A 12,081-nucleotide genomic window follows, 5' to 3' on the forward strand; every position below is an offset into this window, starting at 1 on the left:
GTTATTATGTATTACTCAGCAATACTATAAAGGCACCAGCAGCATATCCACTTTGTGGAGCCTTCTTGCTACTATTCTTCTTTGTGCATCGGACAGGTGCTTGCTATTACTGCTATTACTGCTATTACTTGCTATTACTTGCTATTACTGCTTATCCCTTAGTTCCTGTTAATAGGAGTTGTTCTCCTTATCAAGAAAAGTTCTTCTTTTTAAACAAATTCATCTAAAATCAATTTCATAAATATTTTGATGAAATGAACAAATTTAACACCACTAGTGTAGTGAAGTACAGTGTAGTGTTTTGATGAAAGTTTCACGACACTGAAGCCAATAAGTTGATTTGTTTAACATTTTTAAGTAATTTTTACATAATTCAGTTATTTTTCACTTTCCTGCCCCTTTTGCTGAGTAGTATAAGGGTTAAATATGAAAGTACTCAAGGAAATTCCTGTTCCAATCCTTCCTTCATAGTCCGACACTGTCACATTTTTCATCATGTGTTACTTTTCGTGATTTACACACCCATTTATATATTTGGTAGCAGTCTTCTTTTAAACATTTTGTGGAAAGCAACAAAGTTTTAGATTTATGATTCTGGCACAAATCTTCTCTATATTCCTTATGTTTTTCTTTACTGAAGCAGGAAGATTAAAAATTAGCTCTCCAAAGTTTATTTTTACTTTTTATTTGGGTTTGACGCCTAGTAATGCGTTTCGTAAGGTCTCACCTCACATTCTCAAAGACAAATTCTAATACTGTAATGTGTTGTTGTTATAGATTCAGCTACTCAGAACAAGTTCCAAGTAGCACGGGCCGGTAGCTTACCTGGCACAGGAACGGGGCAAGTAGCACGGGCTATGTGAGCCCGTAGTGAACTTACCTGGCACAAGAGCGGGGCAAGTAGCACGGGCTATGTGAGCCCGTAGTGAACTTACCTGGCACAGGAGCGGGGCAAGTAGCACGGGCTATGTGAGCCCGTAGTGAACTTACCTGGCACAGGAGCGGGGCAAGTAGCACGGGCTATGTGAGCCTGTAGTGAACTTACCTGGCACAGGAGCAGTACTGTGAATTCTAATGTGTTAGCACCTGGTTATATCCTCTTATGGTGAGTTGGTAGGTGACATGGATGAATAACATTACATGGGGTATTAGTACTTTCGCCCAGTAACCACACACACTGTGTCAAAACATTTTCTCACGGATGTACGCCAATCACCTATATTGCATCGTAAATTAAAATATTTGTTAAAATTCTAATTTTTATCCAATCATTCTGGGACTGGTTTTAAAATGAGTGCCTGTAGATTGTGCACCATTTGATACCATAATGAATGCTGTAGCAGTCCAAAATTTTGCAATCCAAAATTAAAATATTTGTTAAAATTTCATTTAATATTCGATTATTATGTGACTAGTTTGATAATGCGCGCATTTAGATTGCGAACAATTTGACACTAAAATGAACGAAATAGCACAACAGTTGAGGTCAGAACACTGGAAATATTATAAATACTTGTGTGGTGATAAGCATCCAAAAATTAAAATATTTGTTAAAATTCCATTTATTATTCAATTATTATAGGACTAGTTTTAAAATGCGTGCCTATTGATTGTAAACAATTTGATACCAAAATGAACGACGTAGCTTAGAAACTGAGGTCAGAACACTGGAAAGAGTACACATGTTCCGGGAATCATGGGGCTGGGTACGAATTGCCAAACCCATTTTGGGGTGGGCTCAGGCACGTGCGCCAAGAGTGGGAAAGTGTTAAATTAATTGGGTATTAATGAGGTATTGAAAGAAGAGTAATTGATGTTGGCAGCTCATGTTCTTCTGATTGCTTCCGTTCCTGCTGCAGGGTCATTCAATCCAGCTTCTGCATTTCGCCTGGGGTCTTTAAGTGGGTACTGTGTGTATGTGTATGCTGTGTATTAGCTGGTTATTGATTGGTGGTCTAGATTTCTTGATATGCAGCGCTTCACTGATGTCTAATCTTCTGTTGTCATTGTATCAATTATTTCAGTATCTCGTCAAAATATCCCTGGTGAGCGTCTCGTTGTGTGTGGCGATTGTGTGTTCCTTGATGGAGCCTTGTTGTTTGTGCATTGTTAAACGCCTAGAGAGAGAGACGTTGTAGTCTTGTCTATATACCTATATACCAAGTTCGTTGGGGCTGACAATCCCCAAGTGGGCATATGAAGACATACACAATGTTGGTCTCTTTCAAGGTATTTTTCTTGGTATCAGGAAAATTCTTCATTAGAAGGTTGGTGGTTTTTCGCCATGTAATGTCATTCATCCATATGTCACCTAACCACCTCACAATAAGAGGATATAACCAGGTGCTAACACAGTACAATTTGAATTTAATAATGTGAGGCGAGATCTTACGAAACACATCATTAGGCTTCAGACCCAAATAAAAATTATAAATGAACTTTTGGAGAGTTAATTTTTAATCTTCCCGCTTCAGTAAAGAACATACTGAATATCGGAAAGATTCGTGCCAGAATCATACATCTAAAACTTTGTCGTTTTTAACGAAATAAACAATAAAATAAATAATGAAATAAATAAATAAAATAAATAAATAAATAAAATAAATAAATAAATAAAATAAATAAATAATGAAATAAATAAATAAAATAAATAAATAAATAAAATAAATAAATAAATAAAATAAATAAATAATGAAATAAATAAATAAAATAAATAATGAAATAAATAATAAAATAAATAAATAAAATACCTGTAAATCAATAATAAAATAAAAATAAAATTATATATATATATATATATATATATATATATATATATATATATATATATATATATATATATATATATATATATATATATATATATATATATATATATATATATATATATATATATATATATATATATATATATATATATATATATATATATATATATATATATATATATATATATATATATATATATATATATATATATATATATATATATATATATATATATATATATATATATATATATATATATATATATATATTATTAAATATGACCGAAAAAGTAAGATTAATAATTCTAACACGAATTTTCTCAATCTTTCGTACATTACGCTTCACTGTTGGAGGTAAATCAAAAATCACTTCTCCAAAATTCATTTTTATTTCTAGTCTGACGCGACACGGGCGCGTTTCGTAAAACTTATTACATTTTCAAAGACTTCACAAATACACAACTGATTAGAACTTGCGTTTCCCTGATTTTATATCTACATTTGAGTAAGGTGGGAAGGGTGATGTGGCATTACATTTGAGTGAGGTGGGAAGGGTGATGTGGCATTAACACAAGACAGAACACTAGGGGATATTAATAGGGTATTAAAAGTATCAACACAAGACAGAACAGAAACAATGGGTATTGAATAGAAGTGTTTGTAGAAAGCCTATTGGTCCATATTTCTTGATGCTTCTATATTGGAGCGGAGCCTTGAGGTGGGTAGAATATAGTTGTGCAATAATTGGCTGTTGATTGCTGGTGTTGACTTCTTGATGTGTAGTGCCTCGCAAACGTCAAGCCGCCTGCTATCGCTGTATCTATCGATGATTTCTGTGTTGTTTACTAGGATTTCTCTGGCGATGGTTTGGTTATGGGAAGAGATTATATGTTCCTTAATGGAGCCCTGTTGTTTATGCATCATTAAACGCCTAGAAAGAGATGTTGTTGTCTTGCCTATATACTGGGTTTTTTGGAGCTTACAGTCCCCAAGTGGGCATTTGAAGGCATAGACGACGTTAGTCTCTTTTAAAGCGTTCTGTTTTGTGTCTGGAGAGTTTCTCATGAGTAGGCTGGCCGTTTTTCTGGTTTTATAGTAAATCGTCAGTTGTATCCTCTGATTTTTGTCTGTAGGGATGACGTTTCTATTAACAATATCTTTCAGGACCCTTTCCTCTGTTTTATGAGCTGTGGAAAAGAAGTTCCTGTAAAATAGTCTAATAGGGGGTATAGGTGTTGTGTTAGTTGTCTCTTCGGAGGTTGCATGGCTTTTCACTTTCCTTCTTATGATGTCTTCGATGAAACCATTGGAGAAGCCGTTATTGACTAGGACCTGCCTTACCCTACAGAGTTCTTCTCTGTAGGGTAAGGCAGAATCCTAGTCAATAACGGCTTCTCCAATGGTTTCATCGAAGACATCATAAGAAGGAAAGTGAAAAGCCATGCAACCTCCGAAGAGACAACACAACACCTATACCCCCTATTAGACTATTTTACAGGAACTTCTTTTCCACAGCTCATAAAACAGAGGAAAGGGTCCTGAAAGATATTGTTAATAGAAACGTCATCCCTACAGACAAAAATCAGAGGATACAACTGACGATTTACTATAAAACCAGAAAAACGGCCAGCCTACTCATGAGAAACTCTCCAGACACAAAACAGAACGCTTTAAAAGAGACTAACGTCGTCTATGCCTTCAAATGCCCACTTGGGGACTGTAAGCTCCAAAAAACCCAGTATATAGGCAAGACAACAACATCTCTTTCTAGGCGTTTAACGATGCATAAACAACAGGGCTCCATTAAGGAACATATAATCTCTTCCCATAACCAAACCATCGCCAGAGAAATCCTAGTAAACAACACAGAAATCATCGATAGATACAGCGATAGCAGGCGGCTTGACGTTTGCGAGGCACTACACATCAAGAAGTCAACACCAGCAATCAACAGCCAATTATTGCACAACTATATTCTACCCACCTCAAGGCTCCGCTCCAATATAGAAGCATCAAGAAATATGGACCAATAGGCTTTCTACAAACACTTCTATTCAATACCCATTGTTTCTGTTCTGTCTTGTGTTGATACTTTTAATACCCTATTAATATCCCCTAGTGTTCTGTCTTGTGTTAATGCCACATCACCCTTCCCACCTCACTCAAATGTAATGCCACATCACCCTTCCCACCTCACTCAAATGTAGATATAAAATCAGGGAAACGCAAGTTCTAAGCAGTTGTGTATTTGTGAAGTCTTTGAAAATGTAATAAGTTTTACGAAACGCGCCCGTGTCGCGTCAGACTAGAAATAAAAATGAATTTTGGAGAAGTGATTTTTTATTTACCTCCAACAGTGAAGCGTAATGTACGAAAGTTTGAGAAAATTCGTGTTAGAATTATTAATCTTACTTTTTCGGTCATATTTAATAATATATGTCTACAGGAGAGACTGCTACCAAAATATACTAATATATATATATATATATATATATATATATATATATATATATATATATATATATATATATATATATATATATATATATATATATATAAAATATATATATATATATATATATATATATATAAAATATATATATATATATATATATATATATATATAATATATATATATATATATATAATATATATATAATATATAATATATATATAATATATATATATATATAATATATATATATATATATATTATATATATGTCGTACCTAGTAGCCAGAACGCACTTCTCAGCCTACTATGCAAGGCCCGATTTGCCTAATAAGCCAAGTTTTCCTGAATTAATATATTTTCTCTAATTTTTTTTTCTTATGAAATGATAAAGCTACCCATTTCATTATGTATGAGGTCAATTTTTTTATTATTGGAGTTAAAATTAACGTAGATATATGACCGAACCTAACCAACCCAACCTAACCTAACCTATCTTTATAGGCTAGGTTAGGTTAGGTAGCAGAAAGAGTTAGGTTAGGTTAGGTAGTCGAAAAAACATTATTTCATGAAAACTTGGCTTATTAGGCAAATCGGGCCTTGCATAGTAGGCTGAGAAGTGCGTTCTGGCTACTAGGTACGACATATATATATATATATTATATATATATATAAAATTATGATTACTTGATAATAGAACTTCATTATGAGCACAAAGTTATTTTGACAGCAAATTTAAACAGTAAAAGAAAAAAAAAAAAAAAAAAAAATTAAACTGCCTTCTAACACTCACACTGGGGGAAATTCATCATAGTTGTCATATCGCCCTCGTGACCGGGTGCCTGTCGCATTGTAAGCAGTCGTTCGATTGTTGGCTGCAGGTCTGGCAGGAAATGGGGCGCCTTCTCTCCTTGTACGCTCGTAACGACTGTACCTATTAGTCGTGCCTTCATAACGCCCGGGCTCTCTGTGGGCGGCACAAATAATTAGTATTATATAAAGTACTGGTAAGTTATTATAGTAAACTATATTTCATTAGAATAATTTATGATCAGATTTATAAAGAAAAACTGATACTAAATAATGGCCACAAACTTGATAAAATATACATAATGCACATAAAATAATTAGTCATCTTACATTGATTTACACTACAGTATTCTTATCTGGGTGTTACACCAATGAGGCTAATACGGATACAGTACTTCTATATATGGATATAGAAGAGTTCATCTAGACCCATAACAAAATTCCTGGTATTGTTTCATGAATGGTTACTATGCAAATATCGTCATTATCACAAGTGTTACTTATACCAAATATGAGCTAACCATATGAGGCAGCAGCTACTTGTATCCACCCAAACTCATTCATATATACGAAGAAGTTTGGGTGGATATAAATAGAAGCTTCTTCGAATGGGCCAATAGGCCTTTTGCAATTTCCTCATTTCTTATGCTCTGAATGATACAAATTCATTCATTCATACAATTATTGATTCATTCACCGATACACAATTCCTTAGAATTGTATAAATACCTTTTAGGTATTTGGGCTTCCAAGGAATTGTGTATCAGTGAATGAATATACATTCTTTATCAATGTACACAACCCTGTATGCAACGTATAGATAAGTGATAGGGTGTGACCATGTGTGTGCGCGCGTGTAATTACCTAAGTGTAATTACCTAAGTGTAGTTACAGGATGAGAGCTACGCTCGTGGTGTCCCGTCTTCCCAGCACTCTTTGTCATATAACGCTTTGAAACTACTGACGGTCTTGGCCTCCACCACCTTCTCACTTAACTTGTTCCAACCGTCTACCACTCTATTTGCGAAGGTGAATTTTCTTATATTTCTTCGGCATCTGTGTTTAGCTAGTTTAAATCTATGGCCTCTTGTTCTTGAAGTTCCAGGTCTCAGGAAGTCTTCCCTGTCGATTTTATCAATTCCTGTTACTATTTTGTACGTAGTGATCATATCACCTCTTTTTCTTCTGTCTTCTAGTTTTGGCATATTTAATGCTTCTAACCTCTCCTCGTAGCTCTTGCCCTTCAGTTCTGGGAGCCACTTAGTAGCATGTCTTTGCACCTTTTCCAGTTTGTTGATGTGCTTCTTAAGATATGGGCACCACACAACAGCTGCATATTCTAGCTTTGGCCTAACAAAAGTCATGAACAACTTCTTTAGTATATCGCCATCCATGTATTTAAATGCAATTCTGAAGTTAGAAAGCATTGCATAGGCTCCTTGCACAATATTCTTAATGTGGTCCTCAGGTGATAGTTTTCTATCTAGAACCCCTCCTAGATCTCTTTCTTTATCAGAATTCTTTAAAGATTTCTCACATAATATATAGGTTGTGTGGGGTCTATGTTCTCCTATTCCACATTCCATAACATGACATTTATTAACATTAAATTCCATTTGCCAAGTGGTGCTCCATATACTTATTTTGTCCAGGTCTTCTTGAAGGGCATGACAATCATCTAAATTTCTTATCCTTCCTATTATCTTAGCATCATCAGCAAACATGTTCATATAATTCTGTATACCAACTGGTAGATCATTTATGTACACAATAAACATCACTGGTGCAAGAACTGAACCCTGTGGTACTCCACTTGTGACATTTCTCCATTCCGATACATTGCCTCTGATTACTGCCCTCATTTTTCTATCAGTCAGAAAATTTTTCATCCATGATAGAAGCTTACCTGTCACCCCTCCAATATTTTCCAGTTTCCAGAACAACCTCTTATGTGGAACTCTGTCGAAAGCCTTTTTTAGGTCCAGATAGATGCAGTCAACCCAGCCATCTCTTTCCTGTAATATCTCTGTGGCCCGATCATAGAAACTGAGTAAATTCGATACACAGGATCTTCCTGATCGAAAACCATACTGTCTGTCTGATATTATATCATTTCTCTCCAGGTGTTCTACCCATTTAGTTTTGATTAGCTTTTCCAATACTTTCACTATTACACTTGTCAATGATACAGGTCTATAATTGAGGGGGTCTTCCCTGCTGCCACTTTTGTAGATTGGAACTATGTTAGCCTGTTTCCACACGTCTGCTACGATTCCTGTACACAGGGATGCCTGAAAGATCAGGTGAAGTGGAATGCTGAGCTCAGATGCACATTCTCTCAGAACCCATGGTGAAACGCCATCTGGGCCAGCTGCTTTGTTCCTCCCGAGCTCCTTTAGCATATTTTCCACTTCATCTCTAGACACCTCTATCCGCTCTATGTTGTTCTCTGGAATTCTTATTGTGTCTGGTTCTCTGAAGATTTCATTTTGTACAAACACACTTTGGAACTTTTCATTTAATGTTTCACACATTTCCTTTTCATTTTCCGTGAATCTGTTTCCCATTTCCAACCTCTGGATATTATCCTTTACCTGCAATTTGTTGTTTATGAATTTGTAGAATAGGCCCGGTTCTGTTTTACATTTATCTGCTATCCCTTTTTCAAAATTTCTTTCTGCCTCTCTCCTTACTGCTGTATAATTGTTTCTCGCATCTTTGTATCGCTGGTATGTTTGGGGGTTTGGCCTCTTCCTATACTGATTCCATTTTTGTGTCTTTTGGTCTCTTGCCCTCTCACAATTTCTGTCGAACCAATCCTGTTTTTTGGTCCTGCATCTCTGTTTTGGTATGAATGTTTGTGTGCCTTCCTCGTATAGTTTTAAAAATTTGGCATACATTTCATTTACTTCCCTGCCTAGCAACAATTCTGTCCAATTACACTCATTAAAAAAATTTTGAAGTTCCCCATAGTTGCCTCTCTTTAAATCGAGTTTATCAACTGTTTCAATGTCCCCATTTTCTTCTAGATGATATCTTAAAGCATATTTAATGTCTAACAGGACGTGATCACTCTTTCCCAAGGGAGGAAGGTACTGGATGTCAAAAATCTCTTCTTCTTTCCTGGTGAATACTAGATCCAGTACTGACGGTATATCTCCTTCCCTCATTCTTGTGGCTTGCTTTATGTGTTGATACAAGAATGTCTCCAGAATGAGGTTCACAAATCTGCATGTCCAAAAGTCCTCCGTTCTTGCTTCATAGGCCTCCCAGTCTATTGCTCTAAAGTTGAAGTCCCCCAGTATCAACAGTCGTGATTTATCTTTATCTGCTTGTACAATAATATCTCTCATGACCATTATGAGGCCCTCTCGTTTGTCATCCAGTTCTTCCTTTGTCCACGTGTTGCTTGCTGGTGGGCTGTAGGTATTTACAATTATCAGGTTATCATCCTGATTCCAGACCTGCAATGCCATTATGTCAATATCTCGAGGGTTTTCAAATATTAACTCTTTTACCTTCAGGTGTTTTTTCACCAGTACAGCCACTCCTCCTCCCTTCCTAGTTTTCCTGTCACGTCTCCAAACTGAGTAGCCTCTTGGGAATATGACTTCATTTATTATATTTCCTTCAAGTTTCGTTTCTGATAATGCAACAATATCTGGGACCCTAAGCTGGATTATATCTTGCAACTCCAAAGTTTTTGACCTCACTCCATCTATGTTGGTATATACAATTTTCAGGAACATGTTCCCTTTTCCTTTGCTCTTTACTCCCCCTTCCACTACTGATCTTGTTGCTTTGTTTTTATGTACCATTTCACAAGCTTTCCAGTCCCTGTCACTTTGTAAAAAAAAGAATTTCTGTCTTCTTCATTTCTATCCCCATTTAGACGTTTTGCCTCAATTAAGTTCATTTTCAGCTTTTCTCTGTCTTCCTTGGAGAGGTCTTGTCTTATTGACCAAGATTTGCCAACCTCATCACTCTGCAGATTCCTGGCATTTCTTAGCACTTCCATCATGTTTTTCACTCCATTAAAGGTCACCCTTAAGGGGCGGTTCTTTTCTTTCTCATATTTTCCTATTCTTCTAAAATCACTGACATTTTCCTTTGAGCCTTCTCCTAAACCTACTATTTTCTCTATGATTTTCATCTCTTCTGCCGCTCGGTCCACCCTAGATGAAATTTCCTTCTCTAAACATCCAAAAATGATTATGGACTTAGTTCTATCTGCAGTGTTTTGTACCAGTTTACTGTTGGTAACCAGTTCTTTCCTAATTGCTTGCCTAATTTCTGCTTCTTGTTGGTCATTTCTGGTTTTGACTTCCGAACACACTTCTTTGATAGTCTCTTTCTCTTTTACAACTTGAGCATATGTCGCTTTTATTTCTTCTTTATACTTTTCTAGTTCTTTATTCACCTCCTCTATGTGAGTTGTCAGTGAAGTTTCCAGTTGGAGATCCTTACCTAACTCTATGTTAGCCCTTAGGCTTGCTTGGAGTTGTTCACCATATGAGTCTATCTTTTTGTTTATTTCTTCAAAGTCACCACACTTCATTTTCCATGCCTCATTTTCTTTCACTAGTTCCTTGATTTGCTCCTCCTGATTTGTTACCTTGTCTGTTAATGCAGTAATAATCTTACCTTGTTGCAGCATACTCCCTTTTAGAGTGCAAAGCTCACTCCAAAGAGCTCCATTGTCCTCTTCTAATTTAAGCACTTTTTCTTCATACTTCATTTGCGTGTGTGCATGCTCCACCGTTTTCTTAAAATTGGGAGGGATAAACAACCAACACATCCAGTGGAAAATGGCATAATTGTGTATGAAAGTCTGGCAGGCAGATTGAAACCAAAATTACTTCTAAAAAACATAGCATAAAGTGTTTTTCAAAAGAAATAGTGCAGATGCACATGGTAAAAGTGACCGCTCGGAGAGTATAGTCAGGCAGGCAGGCAGTGACCCGAGTCAGTAATCAGTGAGGTCACCAACCCACCATCCAAGGTTCTCTTGGGCAAAACCAGCCTTAAAGTTAAGACCACAACACTTAGCCCACTACAAGAGTTAATACCAACACTGGTGCTTCACTGCCCTCAACCACCACCAAGCACGAGAAAATAATAAAAATTTACTTGGATCCTGCAGCCTCTCCGAGACACAGGGAAACTCCGAGCATGGGGGAATTGTGTAAAATCCTGTTTGTGTCTCGGAGAGGCTGCAGGATCCAAGTAAATTCAGTAGAATTTCTGGTTGCAATTCTTATACCATGTCGTAGCTCAGTCAATTAAGGCAGCGTCTGGGATGCTCTCGGACGTAGGTTCGAATCCTCGTCACGGCCCTTGTGGATTTGTTCAGAGTGGTAGACGGTTGGAACAAATTAGGTGAGGTGGTGGAGGCCAAAACGTCAGTAATTTCAAAGCGTTGTATGACAGAGTGCTGGGAAGATAGGACACAACAGGCGTAGCTCTCATCCTGTAACTACACTTAGGTAATTACAAGAGCTACCCGAAGCAACCAGCCCCAAAGAGCCACGGACCGTAGTGACCAGCCCCTTCGCCCACGAGTCAGAAAAATGAACCACAGGGGTGCAATCCAAATGGAGCCTGATCAGAAAGCCTTCAGGAATCCGAATCTGCCGCAACGCCAGCCACATAGCCGCAAACTCCCGCACCATGCTGCGAGCCCGACGGAAGGACGAAGCTCAAACGACCCTAGCCACAAAGCCGCAGCAGAGATTCGAGGTGTCCGGGAACACATCGAGCGCGGGAAGGGGACGGCGCCATAACCCCAAAAACCCCAAAGAGAAAGGCGATGACCCAGCAAGTGACGTGAAGGCACCAGGGTGCGAACTCGGAGGTCGCGAGAGGCGCGAAAGGGGCTGCCCCAAAGATACTAGAAAAACCTCGGAAGCCAAACCATTCCCAGCAGGTAAACCAGCATGGTTTAGGCTCCCGCACAACTGCACAAGCAACCGCCGAGAGACCCGGGAATCCCCTTCTCAAAAACAGCTGCAGGAGGTACTGCAACCAGACCAACGCCGCAGAAGGGGGAGAG

The 12,081-nt window shown here is 37.3% G+C and overlaps 1 protein-coding gene across 3 annotated transcripts in view; it reads right to left on the minus strand.

Annotated features, from left to right (window-relative positions):
- LOC123761523 (uncharacterized) overlaps positions 1–12,081 on the minus strand; it is a 407,292-nt gene that overhangs the window by 90,280 nt on the left and 304,931 nt on the right. For all 3 annotated transcript variants that reach the window (XM_069313339.1, XM_069313343.1, XM_045747550.2), the window contains exon 8: positions 6,013–6,186. In XM_069313339.1, the coding sequence (XP_069169440.1) occupies positions 6,013–6,186 (174 nt within the window). The remainder of the gene's footprint in view (positions 1–6,012; positions 6,187–12,081) is intronic.

Source organism: Procambarus clarkii, chromosome 7, assembly GCF_040958095.1.
Source record: "Procambarus clarkii isolate CNS0578487 chromosome 7, FALCON_Pclarkii_2.0, whole genome shotgun sequence".
Taxonomy (NCBI): domain Eukaryota; kingdom Metazoa; phylum Arthropoda; class Malacostraca; order Decapoda; family Cambaridae; genus Procambarus; species Procambarus clarkii.